At 35.9% G+C, this 23,902-nt stretch overlaps 2 protein-coding genes across 2 annotated transcripts; one reads left to right on the top strand and one right to left on the bottom strand.

Annotated features, from left to right (window-relative positions):
* The first annotated feature begins 389 nt into the window (after positions 1 to 389).
* LOC140793886 (peptidyl-prolyl cis-trans isomerase FKBP16-1, chloroplastic) lies at positions 390 to 5,093 on the top strand. The gene is made up of 8 exons (XM_073145650.1): positions 390 to 486; positions 1,706 to 1,897; positions 2,072 to 2,106; positions 2,234 to 2,327; positions 2,469 to 2,529; positions 2,741 to 2,786; positions 4,502 to 4,572; positions 4,773 to 5,093. Exons 1-8 carry the CDS (start codon positions 428 to 430, stop codon positions 4,848 to 4,850), a joined length of 636 nt encoding a protein of 211 aa, XP_073001751.1. The 5' UTR covers positions 390 to 427; the 3' UTR covers positions 4,851 to 5,093.
* A 214-nt stretch (positions 5,094 to 5,307) lies between these two features.
* Positions 5,308 to 13,116, bottom strand: LOC140793887 (110 kDa U5 small nuclear ribonucleoprotein component CLO-like). Its single transcript, XM_073145652.1, has 10 exons — positions 12,208 to 13,116; positions 8,658 to 8,726; positions 7,345 to 8,538; positions 7,146 to 7,244; positions 6,866 to 7,024; positions 6,599 to 6,684; positions 6,317 to 6,515; positions 6,105 to 6,215; positions 5,758 to 5,964; positions 5,308 to 5,675 (listed from the first exon to the last, which is right to left on the bottom strand). Exons 1-10 carry the CDS (start codon positions 12,970 to 12,972, stop codon positions 5,577 to 5,579), a joined length of 2,988 nt encoding a protein of 995 aa, XP_073001753.1. The 5' UTR covers positions 12,973 to 13,116; the 3' UTR covers positions 5,308 to 5,576.
* Positions 13,117 to 23,902: the final 10,786 nt, after the last annotated feature.

The raw sequence follows: 23,902 nt of genomic DNA on the forward strand, positions 1-23,902 counted from the left end.
TTCTAATAAAATATAAAATATAAAATATAAAATATATTTTCTTTTTTCTCACATAATAACACAAATTATCTAATAAAACCGTATTTAATCTCTATTTTTAAGTTTAAAGTGAGAAATCTTTAGATAAGTTATTAAACTAAAAAACGCCTCTTAAATATAAGTGGCTTTCTAATTTAAAGATTTATATAAAAATTTCTACCCTAACACTTAAGCAATTTACTCTATTACATTCAATTTTTCATATAAGTGGCTAAATTGGAAAATTACTTACGCTTAACTAGAAGTTATTGTCCGATAACTAATATTTATCTTTTTTATTGGAGATATCCAGGATAATATTCATAATATATATCCCAGATCCTTACGGGCCAAGGCCAACGTTCACCTCTCCTATTCGTTAATTCATTTCTTCTCTCGCTCGCTCCCCATGGAGGCTAAAACTCTAACGACCCTTCTTCCAATGAGCTATCCTTCCTTATCTCCCAGGTAATTCTGTAAAGATGCTTCCTTTGCCTAATTGCCCAATTGGTTTCTTCATGCTCTTGTCAGAATTTTTGTTCATTTTGGCACAATTTTCTTCTTCCTTCACTCGTTTCCTCTGGAAGACGAGGCTTTAAAGAGTAGAACTTTTCTATTAGCTTTTAGTTGGGATTGGGATTGGGATTGGGATTACTTCATCTGGGATTGGTCCTTCAAGATATATTAGCTTCTCTCTTTTTCCTTTTTTTCCCCTCCTTTTTTCTGTTTCTTTATTCACTAAGATAGAGCACTGAGAACTAATAGTATTCCTCTTTTCTATCTAATTCTGTGGACGTTGAAGTAGATAAGATTCATGGAAATCATTTAATATTGTGTTGGACAAGTCAATTGACAGCATGCATATTGTGAATTCCACTATTCTTACGACCACCTTCTGTAATGCATTGGCTTTACATTCTATTACTTCATTTCGTCCTATGGAGCTTGAAGAGTTGATAATTTTTAGTGATTAGTCGTAGATGTCATTCACCGAGTCTGGTTCTGTATGAAATTAGGGTGGAACTAGTTCTTGGATAAAGAGAAAATCAGAAAAAAGTGGATTTTGCTAGGAATTGGCTAAAGAGAAATTAACATCAGACCTTCTTGGTGTATTGTAGTTCGGACTCCATAAAATCGTGTCTAGACAATTGTAAAAACCCTGCCATGAGAATATTCTAGGCAAAGAAGAGAGAACTTCTTATTTAGGGATTTGGCCTTCCATTTCTTAGTATGGTTCTTGATTTACATTTCTACATATTATCCGGAAAACCTAGATTCATAAGTTAGAGTGGGAGAAAAGTAAAGTGGAGCTGCATCAGTATGAAGTCGGTATCCTTCTATAAAACAGAAAATAAAAGGGCTCCAAAGAAGAAGAGCTTGAATGCCACTCCATTCTACATAAGGGGTTCGTTTCTCATCTTACATTTGTTTCTTTAGTGAATCACATTAGGCTTGTTTGGGTAGTAATAATGTTGATAGAAACAGTAAATTTTGCTGTCAAGCAACTGGGTCAAATAGATTAATCAAATGTAGCATTTGATAGCTACAATACTATTGCTTCTATTCTTTTCTTTTTCCCCTATGGATGGAATTACCTTTAGCTATTGAACATTGTAACAATCGTCGACTCCCTTTGTTAAATTTCTGCAGATGATGAATAGAGATTTTTTACTTTTGAATTTAATAGGTCTATGAGTAAGTGGGAAGCGAAGAAAATTTGGTTGAAGGACTTCCATTGTGGTTTTGCTCAGGAAGCATCTTGCAGATTATCTAGGAGAATATTTCTTTCAGAGTTTATGTGTCTTGGTTCCACAATAGCTTATGCTAATCCAGTTCGTTCTGCGCAATTACAAGAGGCAAAAGATCCTGATGTTATTCGGTAATGTTGATTATGTAGCATATAAGCTAGTTATTTCTGGTATTATTATTTTTTTGCTATTCCCTGTCATCTGTTAGCATATTTAGTTATGAGAATAGCATCAAGGAACTATTTTGTTGCAAGTTCATTACTTTATTTTCTAAAATTTCTTATATTTGGTCTTGAAGTACTCAGGTATCAAAATCTAGACGGTGGAGTAAAATTTCAAGGTAATCGCTAATTCTATACTGTATTTATACTTGAATATGTAACTGTTGCTTTATTTTGCTTATAAAGAACTCAACTGCATGACTTCATTGCATCAGCTGATATTGTATTTATAATTCTTCTTTGAAGATATTGTTGATGGGGAAGGGCAAGAAGCACGTGAAGGTGATTTTGTCAAAGTGAACTATGTCTGCCGCCGCTCAAATGGCTATTTTGTGCATAGGTAGAAAACATATATTAAGATGAAGCTTTATACATATATAGTCTTGGGATAATATATTTGAAAAGATAGAACTCCAAAAACGAAAAGTCCTATGGTGAAATGCAATTATTCACTCTCATACTCGGCATGAATTCTATGTAGCACGGTAGACCAATTCAGTGGTGAGAGCAGGCCAGTTGTACTTCCTCTGGATGAAAAAGAGGTTAGTAGCTTTTTTCTCCCTCTCATATTGTTTGTAATCAAAGCAAGAATTACCCTTATCTTCTTCTGTAATATCTTTCTCTCTCTATTATCCTTATGTAATAATCTCTTCTGTGTTTCTAAAGGAAGAAAAGGCTAATATGTTTTTATTGAATGTACACTTATTTTTTATGTTTGTCTCAAATTCTACTTTCATTGAACTATTTGCACAGACAATACGGGGTTTGAAAGACGTCTTAGTTGGAATGAAGGTCGGAGGTAAACTCTTGAACATGTAGATTATAATTGTTAGCATCATTCAGTCCTGGCTGTACTCAAGCATATTCTAAAAGCAGTTGCAGAATTAAGGCCATGCTGTCTGAAAAGTGTTTGTACTTTCGACATACTTATATCTCAGTGGTTTGAATCATGATTACCATTTCTGCATGGATTTATTTCAAGAAAAAATTGGTTCAGAGGCGAACTTTCCGAGGAGTTTGCACATATATTGATTCTTCCTTTTCTCCTATATGACTTGTCTACTTTTCATTTCCTTCTTGCCATTCATTTCTATTGACTCAAGTAAACATCATCAAGTTAGGTACTTATATAAAGATTATATAGCACCATGCTACCTACAATATTTTCTATATCAAGGATCAGACTGTACTTACTTTCAGCTACTAATATTTGTCACACTTCCAAGGAAACAAAAGTGTATTTTTGCTTTATCTCCAGCTGTTGGAAGTTGGCACTGTACTATATTTAATGGTAATAACTAATTCTCTTGTTGAAGAAAAACAGAAACTGTAAAGGGAGTTAACTGAAATCACTAGATGAATAATAAATTTAATGCCTTTTGTAACCAAAAACAATTTTGGTTGATATTATCTTAGTTTGCTTAGGACCACTAGAATTGAGATCATTGATAAGATGTCACTTTGTTTTACTTGCAGGAAAAGACAGTAAGACCTTCTTAACCTATTTGAATGGGAGCTAACAAATTAAAATCATGTTTAAATGATTCAGTGTGTCGGATTGAATCATCTCTAGTCAATACCATTAAACCCTTACTTTTTTATATATCCACCATAGAACTCAGCTCACAGTTCTTTCAATGCTCAGGTTTTAGTGAATCCAAGGTTTGAAAAATTAAAATTGGGATTGACCTCTTGAAAAAACAATATACATCAATTGTATTGGCCGCTCGGATCGGATCAGGCTATTTTTAATTATATAAAATTTTAAATATTATTTAAAAATATAGACCTTTTTTTAAAATTTTGATAAATGAGAAAATAATAATTACTCACATATAAAACCTAAAAATTAAAAAAGTACTGACTTATTTAAAACTACTGTAATGAAGGAGAGAAAGAGTGGAAGAAACGAAAAAAAAAAGAAAAAAAACTCTGCCATAGTGAAGGAGAGAGAGAAGAAGAAAACTACAGTGAAAAAAAGGAGAGAAAAAAAAATCACATAACTGAGGTCATCAGAATTGGATTTGCCTCGGTGGAGTTTGCCCGGGCTAGATTTTTGCGTCGGAGATAATAGCTATGGTAGAGAGAAAAAGAGAGAAATAGTGAAAGTGAGAGAAAGAGAGAGAAACTAGTGAAAGAGGATCAGCTTGAATCGGGATCGGTTGATCCCAGCTGATCCTATTGATTGGATCACATGTGAATCGGGATCGGGTATGGCTGATCCTTCGAACCATGGGTGAATCTATGTCTCATAAATCTAAAATTCATTATAAAGAAGATTGTTGAAAGATCAAATCTTTTAATTCAAACTGAACATTACCCGGAAGTAATTATCCCTCATAAACTGAAAGAAAATTAAGAAAGATGTAAAATCTCCTCTCTCATACTTAGATGTACTCTTACACTTTGTGTTATAAATCAAGTTATGCGTTGCTAGATTTACTTATGCTCTGATATCCAATTCTCTTTGTTCTCTCTAACATGTGCTTATTAATATTGGCCACCATCTTGCAGGTAAGAGGAGAGCTCTGATACCTCCTAAAGCAGGCTACATCAATGAGACCTTGAAGCCAATTCCAGATGAGGTATGCCTTACATTGCTCTCGTCCCCCTTGACACTTGGTAAAGGAGCATGCTTTACTTCTGAATCCATACAAGTACTCAGAACTAATAGTCATAACAGCAATAACTAACTACAAGCTTTACCTCAATATGCATGACTATAATTATAGTGTTGGAAATTTTGGTCGTCCACTGTTTTATATGCATCCGTTTGCTTTCACAGTTTGGCCCGCGGAGGAGCTTACTATCTCATGCAAATGAACCACTGATTTTTGAAGTCCAGCTTTTGAAAATTCTGTGATATTCGTTATTTTGTCATCCTAGGTCATGTGGACACCGAAACATCCGCCATAAAAGTCTGAAGAATTTTTGCTGAGACAAAATGTTTAATCAACTTGCATACCATTCTGAGTACATGTTTATAACTCATGTTCTATTTGTTTTACAATGTGCTGACAATAATATTGATTCAAGCCTTTCAGTTTATGTAACGAAAAATTTGGGAGTTTATTCATGGAAAAGAGAGTGCAGTTCCTTAATTAAACTTTATGGGGCAGAGCCCAAAAATTTTAGCAATAAGCTTTGTGAAATGAACTTTTAGTACATATGTTCTTTTTCCCTCTCTTTATTTGATAAAGTACTTTTCGTTATAGGGACTGTACAAAATCTGGAAAATTACAAATTTAGCCATCTGTTCCAGTTATATGATGAATAAATCAATAAATTAAACAAGGCAACGACAAAAAAGGCTTTACATGAGGAAAAATCCAAGTAGCATCTTCCTTGGGACAAAAGAATTCAGCAGTATATGATTTGATATTTGATATGCAACGAGCCTTTTTCATACAAGATCATCAGATAACTTACACTCAAGGAGAGAAGCAAAAGGAAACGAAAAAGAAAAAGAACAGGCCAACTTGGAGTATCTTCATCGCATTGAGGCCAGCGAAGAAAAGGAGTAGAATTCTACTTTGAGGAATTTGCATATGGAAGATATGGCATGTTATACATCAGTTTGAGTCATAAATCACATCATTTGCAGATGTAGATCTGCAGCCTGTTGTGCAAGCTCGTTGACCATAGCCTCGTCAAAGAACTTATTGATGCTAACATCCTCGCTCATACCCTAAAATAAAGAACCATGCATTATGTCAAGACCGACTTACTAGAGAAATAGACAGGCACCTTCCATATGTAGGATGACAAACCTTCCGGCGTCTGGTCTTGACCATGAACTCCCGAGCAAGGTGTTGTATTGGCGCTGGTTCCAGAGGCCGCAGGACAATACTTTTGTCGAGAGGATCACCAGGAACTATGGCCCAGTGATCAAATACTGAAAGACAAAAAGCCTGTCCTTGTGTGTGATATCTCAGGTCCGTCTCAAATCCAAATGATTCTATTACTGGCAAAAAGGCCTGAAAATTAAAGGAGAATTACATAAGAACTCAGTAATCACAGTTTTGTATTGTCCAAGTTGGGAAAAAAAGAAGAAACAAAAAACTGTATATATGTTTGTTAAAGAGCAGCACAGAATAAATTCATAGCGGGCTTGAACCTTGACAATGTATATTGGGGTACCAGGCTTTGGGACGTCTGCTGTTACATGTCCACGTCTTCGGGACAACACTGTGTATATAGCTGAGACACAATCAATTGGAGTTTGGATCTGAAATTAGACATGGAAGGCCATTAATAATACAATAAGCTAAAAAATAAACAGTAATCAACAGCCTTTCCTGTTAGCAAAAAAAAGGTAGGTCACACAACCTCCACATAATATACAGGCTCCATAAGACGTGGATTAGCCATCAAGAATGCTGAGTAAACCACACGGCGAGCAGTGGGAATAATCTGCCCACCTCCTCGATGCAACGGCTCTGCAGCAATTGTTGCATTTAAAATTTTGAATTTTACATTTCGAATGGGTTCATCACAAAGGGGACCCTCTCGAGCACCCCACTGGAATCTGCAAAGAAGAAACAAATACATATTAGAGAACAAGTCATCTAAAAGCTCCAAAATTCATTCATATTGAAGAAATCTCTCTACCCCTGAACAATGGAGTCCTTGACAGAATTCAGCAGATGTTTGTCTACTTCACTTGGAAGGGTATCGTCTAATAGAATGTTAGGGCCCTGCACGATAAATAAAGAATACCAGTTATTGAAGTTCCATAAAAGATCTCAAAACAGTAAATGTAATTGTTCCTTTTGGTGCTAGATCTAACAATGGTAAAGAGATGCTAGATGATAATATTGTTAAGAGTATCTCTCTGAAACACTCAATTAACAAATAACAGGAGTCATGATTTTTTACCTGCTTATCTGGTCCGAAAGCCCATATTGACCTTGCTGAAAGAAGATCCCAGTCATAACGTTTCTGGAAGAAGTCACTTATGTCCCTCTGTTTAGCATCAATGCTCACAAGACTGTTCTCAATATCTTCTGCTAGCCCCTTCTCAAGCGGCTCTGCAACCTACATTTTGTGTAGAAAGCAAGCATGAAGCTCAATAGAAAGTCAATGTGCTAAAGATAACTTCACAGTGGTAAAAACAATATTAAACAGTCAAAAAGCAACAAATAACAAAAAAACCCACCATAGTAATTTTATTCTTTTTGTTGGGGGTTTCAGCAAAACACTTCATTGAAGAAGTATCAACAACTGTTTCACAGAAAGTCACAACTGGATCGGCCACCTGCAATAACAATGAAAATAGATGACTTGACGTAAACAACTCTGCGACAAACATTTGCAGTGAATAAAAGAGGGAATGCATAGAAAGAAGATAACCATACCTTAACTTCCACCTCAGAGTAAAGCTCTCTAAGGTCCTTCATTATGGAATCGAGATATACCTCACCTGTCCCAAGGATAGTATGTTCCCCTGACTCTTCCACCTTAGTAATAGCAAGAGGATAACTCTTACTGATTTTGCGAAGGCCCTCTACCATCTTAGGCAGCTCACTAGGATTCAATGGTTCAGTCGCAATCTTTACAACTGGCAATGTGTTGAAGTGAAGGGGCCTAAAGATATATACATCTTCATCCATATTTAAAGGACATAAAGTTGCAGTCTTCATGACTGATGCATCCACGCCTTCAATTAGAACCCAGGAACCAGCAGGGGCTTTACTGATTGGAATACGGTATCGTGCCTGATAAACCCACAACTTGGTGACTTCTTTAACTGTCATATCTTCTTCATCATCAGGAGAATACCCTTCCCCAAGGACGCGTAGAGTCTGACCAGTTTGTATGGTACCGCTGTACACTCGCCCAAAAGCATCAAAGACACTGCAGTCCGACTTGGGATAGAGTTTGGTAATATTAACCATAAGGGGCCCATGGGGATCACAACTCTTCATGGAATCCACAACAGATGAATCTTGAGGACCTGAGTATATGTGTGCTATCTTCCTTGCAGCAGCATGCTTGGCAGAAGGTATATGCTGGACAAGCATGTCAGTGAAGCCTGTGGCAGATCCAAAGATGGAGCTGCAAGCCAACCTAAGTAAAGGCCTCACATTCAACTTATAAGCTGTGTTACTCAGTGTCACACCCAATTCAGAAAGAGTTGCCTCAACACTCTTTTTGTGCTCGCCAATCACTTGACTGTAGATTTTATATAATGGTTCAAGAATGAACTGAACAAATGACCTATCAGCTCCTTCCTTAGGAGGCTTCTTCTTAAAGACTCGAGAATCAGGATGGAAGTATATGTCTCCCCACAAGCGTGATGCAAACTTTGAAGCATCAAATGGTATACCATGAAGTTTTACATATAACTTAGCAAATGACTGCAATGTAAAAGACCATCCAGCACTTGCACTTGCAAAACAAACATTTCCAGCCACAGGATCCACCATCTGAGTCCCCCCTACAGTGGTGGAGCAAGAAGAGATCAGGTCGTTGATTGCTTCCAATGTATGTCGCAATTTAAAATAAGCATCATTTGGAGGCAACTTAAGCTCGGTTATCAGTCTATCAACCTGAAATAGTAAAAGCATAAAAATAAATAAATAAATAAAAGAAAACAGAAAAGGTCATTGCAGAATTCAGCTTGAAATTGGTAGACTTAACAAAAGATGTTATGAGAAACTCAAACTACCTTATTAATCACAACAACAATAGGCAGTCTTTCTTGGATTGCATGGCGTATAGCCCTCTCAGTGTTCACCTGTCCATTCAAAAGTGGAGTGTCAGTAGTATGAATGACATTATCAGGCAAGAAATTTTGATCACAGCACAACACAATGTTTCTTAAAAGATGTGCCCATAAAGCATAATTAAGCAGGACATCATAAATAATGCCTTTGGACATCTAAAGGGATACAATCTTGCCAGATATACTGAAGTTATATCTTCAGAGTTTAAACATAAGCATTCTTGAAAAATCTTCTTGTTCCATTTACGCCCAAGGAAAGAGATATGACAACAGTATGTATTAAATAATTGGGCAAAATTAAAATACATATTGCCTTCCCATAGTTAACCCTAATTTCAAGTTGCCCTCTTGAGCCTTCTATTTAAGCACTTAACCCCTTATGGTCTGTACCATATTGCAACCATTAGATTTTTCATCCAGATATAACAGTGCGACTACTGGAATCATTGTGGGACAATGGCACCAAATAATCTCGTCAGAAACTCTATCCCAAATAGGCAAATGCCCTTAGAAACTATAAAACACAATTTTAAGGCATTCTAGACTTCTTCACCATTAGTAGGATGAACCTAAACGTGAATGGCTTGTGTATGCATGGTTTTTGTAGCAGACAAGATCAAGAGGGAGGCAAGAGGGAAGAAGAAAAAAGAGGGTAAGAGAGATTACAAAAATTATAGTTATCTGTAAAATAATTTGAAAGGGTAATTTGATCTTTTGGTATTTCCATTAATGGGCATCTAACTGTTGCAATGTGGTACCGAGTATGAGGGGTAAAGTGCTTAATTTGAGAGGTCAAGCGGATGACTTAAAATCGAGCCTAACCACGGAGAGGTAATGTGTATATTCCACAAAATTATTACTACCATCTATTACAAGTTTACAACACATATAAATTCCCACTCAATATTGTAAAAATATCTGTCTTTGTTATCCTCGTACCTGCTGATCAGTTTCTTGACTGACAGAATCTATGCTAGTAGTGAAGCTAGTTCTACTTCAACAACTTAATCTAAAACTGCCTCTGCTTCAAAAAGTGATGAAAGGTTGACTAGAAAGAACCGCAATCACCTGTTCTTTCAATACTTGCGGATTACCTAAGCTTAAAGGGCTCTATTTGGTCTCAATCGAAGTAATCTCGATTTTTCGTCTATACCAATTGACTTTGTATACCATTATATTGTAAATGATCTATGCATATGCATATGTATGTTTAGGTGAAGAAGAGAAGCAGCTCTTTTTTTGGTTGCAATACCGAAGCAACTAGCTTCTACAGAAGCATAAATCATCTAAAACTGCTAGTCATAAGAATAGAATTTCTACTATAATCATGGTTCCCAAAATTGGCTGATCCCGAGTCAGATCGGCTGATCCAAATAGAGATTAGCCATAATCAATCTCGATCCTAACCCGAAACCAGTCTAGTGACTATCAATTTGGGATCAGTCATATCGGCTGGATTGACAAAAACGAAATATTTTAAAGATTCAAGTCGAATCTAAAATAATTCTAACCTAAGAGAATAAGAGATGTTAGTAATTGATGTCCCTAGCCTTTTCAAGTTATCAGTTTTATCCTCTATCTCTTACATACACACTCTTCTCTCACCCACATTTCACTGAGCTCCTCTGAGCTGACAACTGATCTGATGAGCCTACTCCATACTTTGATGAACTCATATTAGTATTTCTTTTTTAATCTTATATTTTCTCATTTCTTTTCCCACTTTCTTGCCCACTCTCTCTATTTTTACTGCTGCAAAATAACAATGAACATAAAGGATCTCACTTTAGCACTAGTAATTTACGAGCACAAAAATTTATCAAATTCAGCTTGAAATTCATTATGATTTTGAGTAAACTTTTTCTTTAATTTTTAGGCTTTAAATGAGACTAATTTTTATTTTCTTAATTTTCTATTATTTTTCTAAATTTTTAGTAAATTTCAGTATTTTTTAATAATATTTAGAATTCCATGTAATTAAAAAATAATTTGATTTGATACAGTCGATCACGATACTAAGTTTCAAAACCTTTTCTACAATAACAATCCTCTGTCAAGGAATTTTCAAAGATATTACTAATTCAATTTAATGTTTTCATTTTCTCAATTTGCACTCTAGACCAAACATTATGAAACTTTAGAAAGAGAAGATTTTCTCTATTGGAAATATACTTGGTTAGACTGCTTCAAGTGCACAATGGAAAATCACCTTACAAAAGGAAGCCATACTGCAGATGGAAATCCTCTTTTAATAGAGAATTTGTTCAAACATGTTCTCCAGCTCAATTTTTGTTATATATATTGACTTGCTCAATCTAACCAAAACCTGGTAAATTTTGTAAGAGTCCAACATAAACTTGTAATATAGTCCTAGGTTCCTATTATTACATTCTAATTCAACAAAAAAAATATAATGATAATCTAATACCATTACTAGTGTTGATTAATTATAGGACTTTGGAAGGTAGTCGGATTGATGAGGATCAAAATGGAAAGTTGGAAACACAGCAAGAAAGATTTTCAATTAAATAGGTTGTATGTGGCACAACATACTTCAACAAGGGAAGAGACATGTCTAATTCAATGGATCCATACCCCTAAACAATCTGTATGCTTGCATCTTCCTCTTTTGGCTCTTTCCCTTATAAAATGGGTCCAAATGCAAAACTTCATTAGTTATCAAGTAGACAGGGGCACAAGTAGAGCTACAATGAAATAAACCCAGATTGCTCAGCTAGTAATCACAATAGGCTCATTGTTGAGAAGTAAATAGCTCAATCTTGGCCAAGCTTGAGACCAAGCCATATTGGAAGTCGGTTCATTAGACACAACCCAAGGATGGAGCCCAGCTATGGTTCTGCAGGACTAGAGTTGGAATCACAAGCCAAGAAGTGGGAGAATAGTTAGTGCAAGACCGTATGTAGTGACAAACGACAATATGAGGGGGAAAGGGAAGGACGAGGCGTTCCAATAGGTAGAGAAAATTAGAAGTGAAGATGCAACTATGATATCAAGGATGCAGAGGAGAAGAATGGAAGCTAGATGTTGAGAGTGAGCTTCTCATCTCAAGCAACAAGCCGAGTTCGACTGTTCTCAAATCAAGAACGATTTGACATCCCTGCCCTAAAATTAAAGCTTAAGTTGATAGAATTTTCTGAAAATCAATTTCCATTTCAAAAGACTAATGAAGTTTGTTATTTTTGGGTCCCTACTGCTCTTCTTCTATCCACACTTCTGTTTATTTTCTTCCCACATACTCCCATTACTATGCCAATTCTGACATTTTTCTCTTTAGTAATGAGAACTCTTCCAAATTTCCTATATGAATCAGCCACACCTATATGGATCAATGATCCTAAGTTACAATGTTGTTATATCACTTATTCCTCTCCAAGTTTCTCTGATCACCAGTGCTAACGAGTGATCCAACAGAGATAATGAACAAGATGCAAAATTAGCTTAATTTGTAGCAAGGAGAAATAAGAAATAGTACCATCACTCCCTCAGCAGCATCAACAACAAGCACAGCCCCATCCGCAAGCCGGATAGCAGCAGTCATCTCATCTGAGAAATTAACATGCCCCGGCGTGTCCATGATGTTACAAAGATACGACTTGGCATTACTATCCTCGAGCACAAGCGACATCGGCACTGCCTTAATGGAAATCTTCCTCTCCTGCTCATCGATCCTAGTGTCCGTATACCGCATATGTCGCTCGCTCTCCGCATCAAACGTCTCGATCTCGTGAGTCTGCTCCACCAGCATGTCCATGAAGACCGTCTTCCCGTGCTGGAGGTGGCCAACGAGCGCAACGTTGCGGACGAGCGCGGGATTTGAGGCAAGGCCGAGGAGGAAGTCAGTGGAGACGTAGGTGGAGGCGGGAGTGGTGGAATCCTTCACCTCGTATCGGACGGTTCGGACTGGCTTGATGATGGGCTGCTCCAAGGGTAACTCGTCCTCATCCATGACTAGGGTTTCCACGCCCTCGCCGTAGACTTCTTCGGCGGTGGGGTAGTACTTCTTGTCCTCGGCGAGGACGATTTGGTTGGCGGCGGCGTCGACGTCCATGTCGTCAGCGGCGCCGGTGGTGATCCATCCATCGGCGGCTGGGCCAGGGGAGGGAGATTCTTCGGGAGATGCGCCGCCACCGGGGGAGTCGTTGTCTCCGGTGGAGTCGCCGGAGGCGTCGGATTCGCGGTCGGATTCGATCTCGGGGCCGATGTAGTTGCCAAACTCGTCGTAGAGGCTATCATCCATGTCTTCTGAGGTTTCAAGGGTCCGGGGGAAGTGGAGAGGAGGGAGGAGGAGGAGTTTTAGGGTTAGGGTTAGGGTTTTGAGAAATGGTGTGGAAGAGGAGAAAAGGGTTTAGGAGTGAAGTATGCAGCAAATATGCGAGCTAACGGAAACAGAAGATAGAGAGGGACTTCTTTGTAAATATCTGAAACTTTGGGTCGTTATTCACTCATTTCATAAGACGGTTTGTTTTGTCCTGCTTAATATAAGGTTCATTTTACAAATTGCCATCTGATTCACTCATTCACATTATCAGCTAATTTATAAACAGGCTGCCATTTGGTAAAGCAAAAATATATTTCTTAAAAAAAAGCAATAAATACATTCCTATAAAAAGAAGCAAAAATACATAGGTATCCTGTGGGATACCCACCATATTTAGAGTTCGCGATGAATCGAACCTGGTTTGAGCTAAAAAAATTAGGTCGATTTTGGGTCTTGGCTTGGCACCATCAAACATAATAGTCTTTCAAGTCGGGTTGAATTTGAGCTGCTTATTACTTTGAAAGCCGAACTCAACCATCCGGCTTAAAAAATATGTAGGCTTCCAAAAGGCTGACCCATGCCGCCCATTAGTAGTTCAGCTCATAAATAAGAAGAGCTCTACCAAAAATGAGGGAATGCAAAAAGTATAAACAAAAAAGTAAAAAAAATGGAGGGAGAAGACATAGAAGGCCAAATGATTAAAAATTTAAAATATTTGCCTAACATAGGCATATGGCTACTTTACTATTATGAATCAGATTTAAACCGATCTATTCGTAAGAAAATTCTAATATTTTAATGAGTGATTGTCTCATGAGTTAAGGATCTTTTGGATTTGGAATAACATGATTCCGAGATTGGGGTGAAAAGATAAAAATAAAATAGTAAAGGAAGATCAAAATTGCATAAAATTATAAATATCCAATGTTTTGGCAATCATTGGAAAGTGGTGGGCTAGCCGTAGGATAGTGGAGATCGACTGTATGTAGGGTAGCTCCTGGAGGGTGATGGTGGCTAGCGTTTGACAGAGGAAGTAGGGTTTTCTAATTAGATCTTTTCTTAAGAAAATTGACGGCTAAGATTAAAAGGTAAATAACGATAAAAGAAATGGCTAACTTAATATTTCTCTTAAGATTCGATAATCCTAAATGAACCATGACCACTCATATTTATAAGAGTAGAATCATAGCAGATTGAATCCATATACAGATTATTTGCTTTAATTCAAAATTAAAGATAATAAGCAAATATAATCGACTAAACTTTATTTAACTCAACCTAGCTGACTCGACTCCTATGGTCAGATCATAACAATTCGTCATGCTTCCAACACATTGTACTCAAAATGACTAGTCATTTACGTCCTTGTACTTGTATATCCTATCGTGTTAATCAAAGGATTTAGGTTCTTCAGAATTGCCTAAGAACATGATGTGAGTCGGCTGATGCTTGCACTTGCAGCCATAGGTAAAACGATCATCATAGTAGAAGTAGATTTGGTATAAATCGGCACGTGATCTACTATTGATTCTACTGAGCCGTTTGTGCGAGCTGGGCTAGGGTAGGGGCTACCTTTTATGAGCCCTAAGCTTGGGCCGTTTTTCTTCTCTTCTCTATGCGAATTTGGTTCAGCTGATCCAACTTGGGCTCTATCAAAATCGCCAATGAAATGCCTCCTTAAAAGTAGTAGGCCTCAAGGCCTTGAACTCAGCCTAAATGTCAGGCCTGAGCCCACTGATGAATATGTTTTTTAGGGTTAAGTCTGATTAATTGGGGACCCAATTGCATATCCGTTCGAATTCCTCCTAGTAAGCTTGAACTATTATTGATTGAGTCAACTTACTCAACATGACCTGAAAGTCCCCGTACTAAGCTGGACCGAACTGAGTACAAATCATGTCAGTAAGAACCTATCAAGACTCAAATGGTCGACTCTGCTATGCTGACTAGTACCACCTAATTGCCACGCCCTCTAATTGGAATGATGCGAGCTAGACCTTCAACTGCTTGGGCAAGCCATGATACATAAAAAATTACTCCCTAGGTAGGTCTACTCTAGCGGATCTCCTCTAAAGAATTTCAGGAAATCAAGCTTGACGGTCTGAGCTTGGATCCCAAGATATGGTCTATCACCATGGGCCAAGCGATCTCATAATCAATGCTAGTCACGTGGACATAGGCCCACGAGTCTAGCTCATGTTGTGCTCAGGCTGCATATGGGCCTACCGAGTTTTTTCATCACTAGTCATTTGGCTCATACTTAGACCCAAGGTCACACTTATTGGTCCAAAACTTAATCACATGAGGTGGTCAAATCAATTCGCAAAATTCAAGTATTCAAATGCCTTAACCCTAACCATAGGGCTAAAAGAATTTTGACCTAGGGGCACCGCCAAAGGTTGCATGGGCGTCGATGGTGGCTACGTTCAGTCATGGGCCATCGGTAGCCGACCTTTGGCTGATCCTTGTTGCGGTGGAACACCGTCATGTGAAGGTGGAACGTCGGCATGTAGTGGTGGAATGCCAGCATGCGATAGTGGGAGGAGATTGTTCTCCTTAGGTTGAGCTTGCTAGTACCCCTAGCCCTACTTTAGTGAAACTATGGTGGGGGTGAACAATGGGCGGCGCTTCGGCGAGATAAAGCTTGATAAAGGTTGGAATGAAGAAGGGCATTGCACCCAGCCATCCAATGCTTGTCGGTGGCTATAGAGTCTACCATGGACTTGTAGTCAGTTAGTGGAAAGCTAATTGTGGTCGTTGATGGTAGCTAGAATGCCGAACTCGACGCCGCGTGCTTAGGTTTGCTGTAGCGAGAAGAGCCGTCACGGGCAGTTTGCCAATTGTCTTCCATGTCTGCCGTTGAGCTGGCTTGGGTGTGGAGGTCCTAGTGAGGAGACCAAGGGTGGTGGCTTAGACCACGGGGACCTAGATTGCCGCTAGTGGAAAAGTAGAGTTTCAAGCCCTAGCTTCCGCCATGGTTGAGGAAGACGACGTAGGAACTATCGCTAGCGGCTACTCTGGCATAGCGGTTGCAACGGTCTGGGTTTGTAGAGGTGGTAGAGACTCCATCACGACCAAATGAAGATGGCTTGGGAATTGTCCCTAGGCCGCCACTCTCGTGCCGCGACTACGGTGGTCTTAGTCTATAGAGATGAAGAGGCCTTTACCACTGCTAGAGGTGATGCTTTAGCCGCAGTTTGGGTCGGCCCTTCCCCTCCCTTGTGGGTTGAAGAAAATGGTAGTGGGAGCTAGTTCCATCATGCATGGAGACCCAAGTGGGTGGTGCTGGGATAGGAAGGCTGTTTGTCAAGGCTTGAATTGCCTTTTTGAGTCTCTAAGTGTTCTCCTTGGCGACTCTTATGGATTTGTCCACGGCTTTGAGTATCATCACCGCCCGCATGCAAGGAAACCTCCACAGGGATGGAGACAAGCTTTCGATCCTTGATTGCTAGAATCTCTTATGGACTAGCTTTGGATTGCATATTCATTATCAATCGAGGAACGTTAACTTTGATACTACTATTACAAACCAAATCTGGATCGATCTATTTCCAAAAAAATTCTAATATTTTAATAGATGGTAGCCTCGTAGTTAGGGGTCTTTTGGATTTGGAATAATGTGATTTCAAAGTCAAGATGGAAAGATAAAAATAAAATAGTAAATGTTAAAACAAGACAGAATTGTAAATATCCAATATTGCAGCGGTAGTTAGAAGGTGGCGGACGATGGCTAGATAGTGGAGGTCAGCTGTAAGATAGAATGGCTTGTGGAGGGTGATGGTGGCTAGGATTTGAGGGAGGAAGTAGAGTTTTCTAATTAAACCAATGGCTAAGATTAAAAGGTAAATAACAATAAAAGAAATTGCTAACTTAATATTTTTCTCAACATTTAATAATCCCAAATAAACCATGACCACTTCTATTTATAGGAGTAGAGCTATAGCAAATTGAATCCACATGCGGATTATTTGCTTTAATTTAAAATTAAAGATAATAAGTAAATATAACTTATTAGATTTGAGTCGACTCTCGTCGAGTCATAATATTTATCTTTGGGCTATGGGCCACCTTAGGCCTATACATTAGTAATTAGTCTACACGATCGAGTTTCAGGTCAAACTTGGGCTTTGGTTTCAAGATGACCTATGAAAGGAGAGGCTAAGCTCAACCCAACGGAATTGGTCTCCTGTCAGGCTCTGGTGATATTTGCCATACATTTATATATTATTGAGGATACCTTCATATACTCATTCATGGCATGATGCTTCTTTCTGATTCATTTTATCCAATATATAATTTACTTTTTATTTAATATCACTAATTTGGGGTACGGTCTATTTACTGAGCATTTTACTCATAACTCTTTTTTTTTTTTTCTAACCCTCCAGATATTATGGTATATGATAGCAATTTGAGATATCTTAAGAAAATATTTTATAACAAAGATGATGTGAGCTATAGACGTGAGATGGTATAGAAGATAATTTATCTAGATATTAAGTTGTACCATTATTTAATTTTTGTACTCCATTATATAAACAATAATTTGTATAATACGGATCGGATTATAGTGTACTTATATATCAGTTATTTTAGTTGTATCTTGATAGTTTGTTGTGGCCTATGTGAGCCATGTCAGATTATGTAGTTGTGTGGTATGATTATTGTGGATTTAGATATGGATATGTTAGCAGGTTTTATTTGATGATGTGTAATGGTCTAGTGTATATTATTGTAAACTTGGATATTCGTATGTTAGTAGATTTTTTTTAGTTAATAGTATAATTTATTTGGTGTTAGATTAATACAATCTCCCATAGATTAGGTTTAATTTATCTCATTATTCAAATCTGTGCAGGATCTTGTATGGAACTTTCAAAGGAGATTCTTGAAGATATAGCAGTCGGATTAACATAAAATTTTGACAAGTCATAGCCCTACAAAAGAGCTTTCCAACAAATCTAATTTTGATTACGTAAAGAGTTGGAGATATAGTCAACCAAAATAGTAGAGAAACTCTACTCCCCATTGCAATTCATTTTTATTATGATTCCACACAACTTTGCATTCCTAACATACTTTATTGCTAAAAGATGAATATTTATTTAAGGTTATATATTTGGTTATATTACATCTATGCATACTCTCTAAATAATAGTGTGATATCACACTGAACCCTAACAAAATATGACAAACAGAACTTTTTGCTAATAACATTAGATATTTTGACATAAAATGATCATGTATTGAGCGCATGCCCTACTTTTTTTTTTACTTTTTTTGTGTAGACTTTACTACTTTCTCCCCTGTTTAATAAGATATTAAATTTAAAAATATCTTCCCTTGCTTCCTTTCCTTTCTTATTTCTTCAACCTGAATAGACCTAGTTACCTTTTTTTCTCTTCATCCTCCCAATCTTCTCACTTCATCAACCATAAGCTTCCATTCTCCAAAAATGGTTCATTCTCTTTCATTCTCCACCAAGCTAGCTTGCAGATCTATGACATTACCCTTTTTATTCCCCTTTCGTCCTCCCTATTTCCTTCTCCATTTATCGACCACAAAATTTTTATTTTTTTTTAAAAATCTTTTATTCTCTTCCAAGGCTTCAATTTAACTTGGCGATTGATGACCTTCAATGACAACACAATGAATATCAAAAGCAACTAAGTGAGGAGGGAAAGTTGTATTGCTACTATGGAATAAAGGTTGCGAATTTCTTTCATTGAGATAACTTTAGAAGAAGATAAGAAGGTTCTTTGAAATATGTAGATTTTAAAGTTAGATTCAATAAATTAAATTTCATTAATTTAGAATATATATTATGAACTACTTAAATCTATTCATCATTGCAATATTTCAACTCTTGTGAGTTTTTATTGAGTGGATATTTTTGTATGTCTATGGGACAATTTTTTATTAGAGAGAGAGCCGTCATGATAGTATAATGAGTTGAATGAATTTAATTATCCAAAATTTGATCACAAGAAGCATATGTCTAACTCTGTGTTGAAGTTTGAGATGATATTTCCTAATGCACAATCATTTAGGCTCTATTTGGTGGTATAATAAGCATAAACTTTTATTCTAATATAATGAGGTCTATATTATTGTAGTATCCAAACATCAGTTTGTCTCAATACTAATTTAGTAATACCTACTTATCTCTTTCATTACTTTATTAAGTTAAACCAATTAAATATGAAGACAAAATTATTTTTTTACCCTTAAAAAAATATACCACATCAATCAACAATCATTTTAATCTTTCTCTCTTCACCTTCACAAGCTTTTAATAAAATATCTCATAAACTCACTTCTTATTCTAGTTTAGGGACCACTTTTTCATGTCAAATTAAAAATAATGATGACACCACTACCATTTTACCTAGGTTAAAAGGGACAAATAGTAAATTTTACTGGTCAAAATAGGTTTTCATATTTTTTAACCATATTTTAGGAAACAATGAGTATAACATGTTATTAATAGGTTAAACGTGTAAAATAGTTATTTAGCAATCAAAATAGGTGTTAATATTAGGTAATCTTTTTTAAGGGAAATTGGTTATTACATGTTAAAATTGTTGAAATATCATGTATTTGATATGAATACTTTATTAATGATGGATTAGTGATGGAATTAAAAGAGATTAAAGAATATTTTATTATCATATATTCACTTGTTCAAAACTATAAAGAGAAGTGAATGGAATTTGGTTTTAAAATGGGTATCATGGCAATGAAAAATTAAGAGAATTGAGTTTAATACCATACTCGATATCTGAAAAATATTAGTATGGTATGTAAGTGTTAAATTTCTTATTGGTTTTGGGCCCCAAAAGGGATACATATTCTATTGGTAAATGATACTTTGCAAATTAACTCACACATGCGTGCCGCCCGGCCCAGCTCGGCTTGGTTCTGTTCGTGCGCTTGAGTCAAGTCCAAATTTATTTTTTGCCTGATAGAGGTTCGGATTTGATCTTCTTCAGGTCTGATTCAGTTTGTTGAACCCGAAGTGGTGTGCCATTTCAAAATATTAGTTAGTTGTTAGTTGAACCCAAAATGATGCATCCCTTCGTATTAAAACTATGAATTAGTTTTGACATGACAAAATGCATCCATTTATGACCAGATCTAACAGTTTGTTCAAATCCGTTCGTCGTGCCTCTTTACTACTATAAATAAGTCATCAGTCTGCATTTGTTAATTACAAAATTTTATTCATTCTATTCATACGTTGAGTCTTATATCTACATTTAAGAGAGAGTACTGCATAGTTCAGGTTTGATAGGGCATTCGAATAGCAGCTTCTTTTCGAGTGCAAGGTAATCGTTGTATCTTAGAATACCTACATCCACTATTCCATAATTAATCGATGGAGGGCAAATTAGTCTTAAGAAAATAATGTCCAACACTAGACTTGACTATATAGAATTTTACATTTTGTAGTCTGTAATTTTATTTAAATTTATTTCATTTATTGGATCAAATTTGTTGTGACTTTTGGAATTAGATACTATGCAAATTAACTCACACACGTGCGCTGCCCAACCCGACTTGATTCGGTTTGGTTCGTGCGCGTGGGTCAAGTCTAAATTTATTTTTTTGCCTAATACAAGCTTGGATCTGGTCTGGTTCGGATTGGGTTTGGTTGGTTGAATCCGAAGTGGTGTGCCTATTCAGATTATTAGTTAGCTGTTAGTTGAATCTAAAATGGTGCATCCCTTCACATTAAAACTGTTAATCAGTTTTGACCTAAAAAAATACATCCATTCATGACCAGCCGTTCACAATCTTTTGTCGTGCCTCTTTAGTGCTATAAATAAGCCTTCAATCTGCATTCATTAATGACAAATTTTATTCATTCTATTCATACATTGAGTCTTCAGTCTACATTTGAGAGAGAGTATTGCATAGTTTAGGTTTGATAGGGCATTCGAATAACAACTTTCTTTCGAATGCAAGATTGTCGTTATATTCTGGAAGGCCAACATCCACTATTCCATAATCAATCGATGGAGGGTGAATTGGTCGTAAGAAAATAGTATCTAACATTGGACTCAACTATACGAAATTTTAAATTTTGTAATATGTAGGTTTATTTAAATTTATTTTATTTATTGGATCAAATTTGTATGACTTTTGAAATTAGATTGTTACCACTAACAAAAATCATATTAGTGCGCATTTTTCCGATAAAACTAAACACAAGTAATGGTTAATTTAATATTATGTATTAATATTTTATCCATCCACTAAAGGATATTTTGGTTAATGGGTATAAAATCTCATCAATTCCAAAAATCCAAAAGTAATTTCACTATTCTCCTCCATTTTAATTTGAAATTCATCACATCAAGTATAATAATTATATCACTGCACCCGATAAATTAGCACCATAATAGCTTAAACTATTATAAGGTTTTCTATGCAAGTTTAGAAAATAAGCATAACTAAAGTAGTTTGATAGTTATTTCACAACTAAAAAGCATTTTAGATAATTACTAAAAGAATTTCATATTAAAGAAGGTGCGATCACGAGGAGAGATATAAAAATCTAGACCAACTAGATAAAAGAGATATAGAAAGTCAAAACTAAGTCAAACTAGAAAAGTCTAAATCCTAATAGGTTTAGAAAATCGAATCCAAATCTAAAACCAGAAAGAAAAAATGCCAAAATATCAAGATGGTTTTTTTAACGTAAAAAATTCTCATTTAATGAAGAGAAAAAAATCATAGATTTGATAAACCTCTCCGATCAATCTATTTTATATTCAAACATATATACAAGTTTTATTTATAATTAATATTACTTTACTTTGGGTGATTTCTTTGAATGAAGTCCTTTTTTTAGTCGAACTTTCTATGTTGATAAACTACACAGTGAAATAGATCGCTCTTTGTTAATTGTCCTCAACTCGACATAGATCACTTGAAGAAGATAATATACGTGTTTGTTGTCCTTTAAAATCCCCCGTTGCCTCACTACATGGATGATGATCTCTAAGCAATAAACATAAGAAAGTTCACCTAAGCTTTAGTAGAAAATATGTTTCTTGAGGAAAGTAGAACTCTCAAATAATTAATTTTTAATATCCCTTGAGTTCTCTACCTTAATCTGACCTTTGGTATCCTTTTATAAATATGGTAGAATGTACTTAATTTGTTCTAGTAGATTCCTAAAAGAAAATACTAAGTTTGAATAAGATTTAGAAGTTTCATATTTCTGATCAGACTATTGAGTACGTATCTAGCCCCAAGTTGCACATTGAGTCGTATGCAAACTTTGTGTCGCGGTGCGAACCTCACTATCTCGATGCTCATTCAGCCTACAAAACTAAAAGCATGTTGTTTTGACTTGATTTCTCTTTCATTTTTTGATCTTTTTTGTATGAGCATTCTTCCACAAATTATATGTCTTGATTTAATATTAAAACTAGATTGTGCAACATATTAAGTGTTTTGTGTCCATAAATTTGCAATTACATAATTTTGCACTTATAGAACAAAATAAATATTAATATATTAACAATGAGCCTTCTGGCATAAGTATTGTATGCAAGAATGGATGTGAGTTTTAAGGTGCATGCTTCTTTATTGGAAGACACAAGTTTTTTCCAAGTTAAAAGCCTCGTAAAATAAATGTGGAAGAGTTTATACTAACAATACAACTAATTCTACTTAGTCGTCCAAAAAGCATAGGAATCATTTAGTTGATACTCTTGATTGGAAAGTGAAATTAATAAAAAGAACAATTAGGAAATGTTGGATGTTTAATGCATTATAGATGTAAGTGTGTAGGGCTAAAAAAAGCTCTTGAAAAAATAGAGGGTGACCATAGCCAACAATATACTAGAATATGAGAATATTGTGAGATTATTAGGAGACAAAATTTAGGAAATACAACTATGTTGAATGTAGAGATGCCACTTTGGGTACTGCACCAACATTCCAATGTTTTTATTATATATGATGCTTAAATTAAAAATTTCCTTGAAGGTCTTAGGCCTATAATGGTCTTGATGCATATCATCTAGAAGGAATTTTTGGAGGCTAGCTAATATATGATATTGGATATGCAACAATTAAATATACCCATTGATTGTTGGTGTTGTAGAATTAGAATGCCAAAAGAATTAGGCCTGGTTTTTAGAGAATTTGATTTGACAAAGAAAGAACATTTATTTTAGACAAGAAGAAGGTACAATTTGACACAAGATAGGTATTTATTTCTTATCGATTAGAAACACCAAGATGCTAATGAGGCATTCAATGTACATAAAATATGGAAGCGATATATAATCACAATAATGGAAATGATTAGAAGACGGCTTATGACAAGTTACCTAGTGAGGCTACAATTTGGAAATATCTTACAGAGCAATATTTGTCAAATAAAATTGGAGGAAAAGAAATACGAGGCAAAATCATTTGAACCATTATATACTAGCGGAAGAAATTTTAAAACAAAATCAGCATATATGACTTTCATTGTTGACTTAGGACATAGTGTCTGAAGAATTTGTGTGGGAGTTTTAGCATACTTCAAACAAATTGCAGTGATTGCATTCATTAGAAGTTTCCGCTACAACTTAAAAAGCAATTACAAGCCTTAATCAATAATGGGTTGCTTGCTTATCTAGAATTAAATGCTTATTGTGATCACCATAAAGCAAAAATAAAAATAAAAAAAGTCACCATCTCTTGTTTTCTCTAGCCTGCAATAAGGTAAATTAGCAATTCCTTAGTCCTCTTACAATCTCTTGACTAGCTCCTTCCATGACAGAGCTTTTCTAAATTATCAATCATCTATACGTTCTAAAGCCAAAATCTTCGACTCTGGGAGAAATAAACCAAGAAAAGATATAAGAATTTTCTTTCAGCACTTACAACAAATCTGATATTA

This window comes from Typha latifolia, chromosome 8, assembly GCF_019914945.1.
Source record: "Typha latifolia isolate L0001 chromosome 8, TyphaL0001v2, whole genome shotgun sequence".
Lineage (NCBI taxonomy): Eukaryota > Viridiplantae > Streptophyta > Magnoliopsida > Poales > Typhaceae > Typha > Typha latifolia.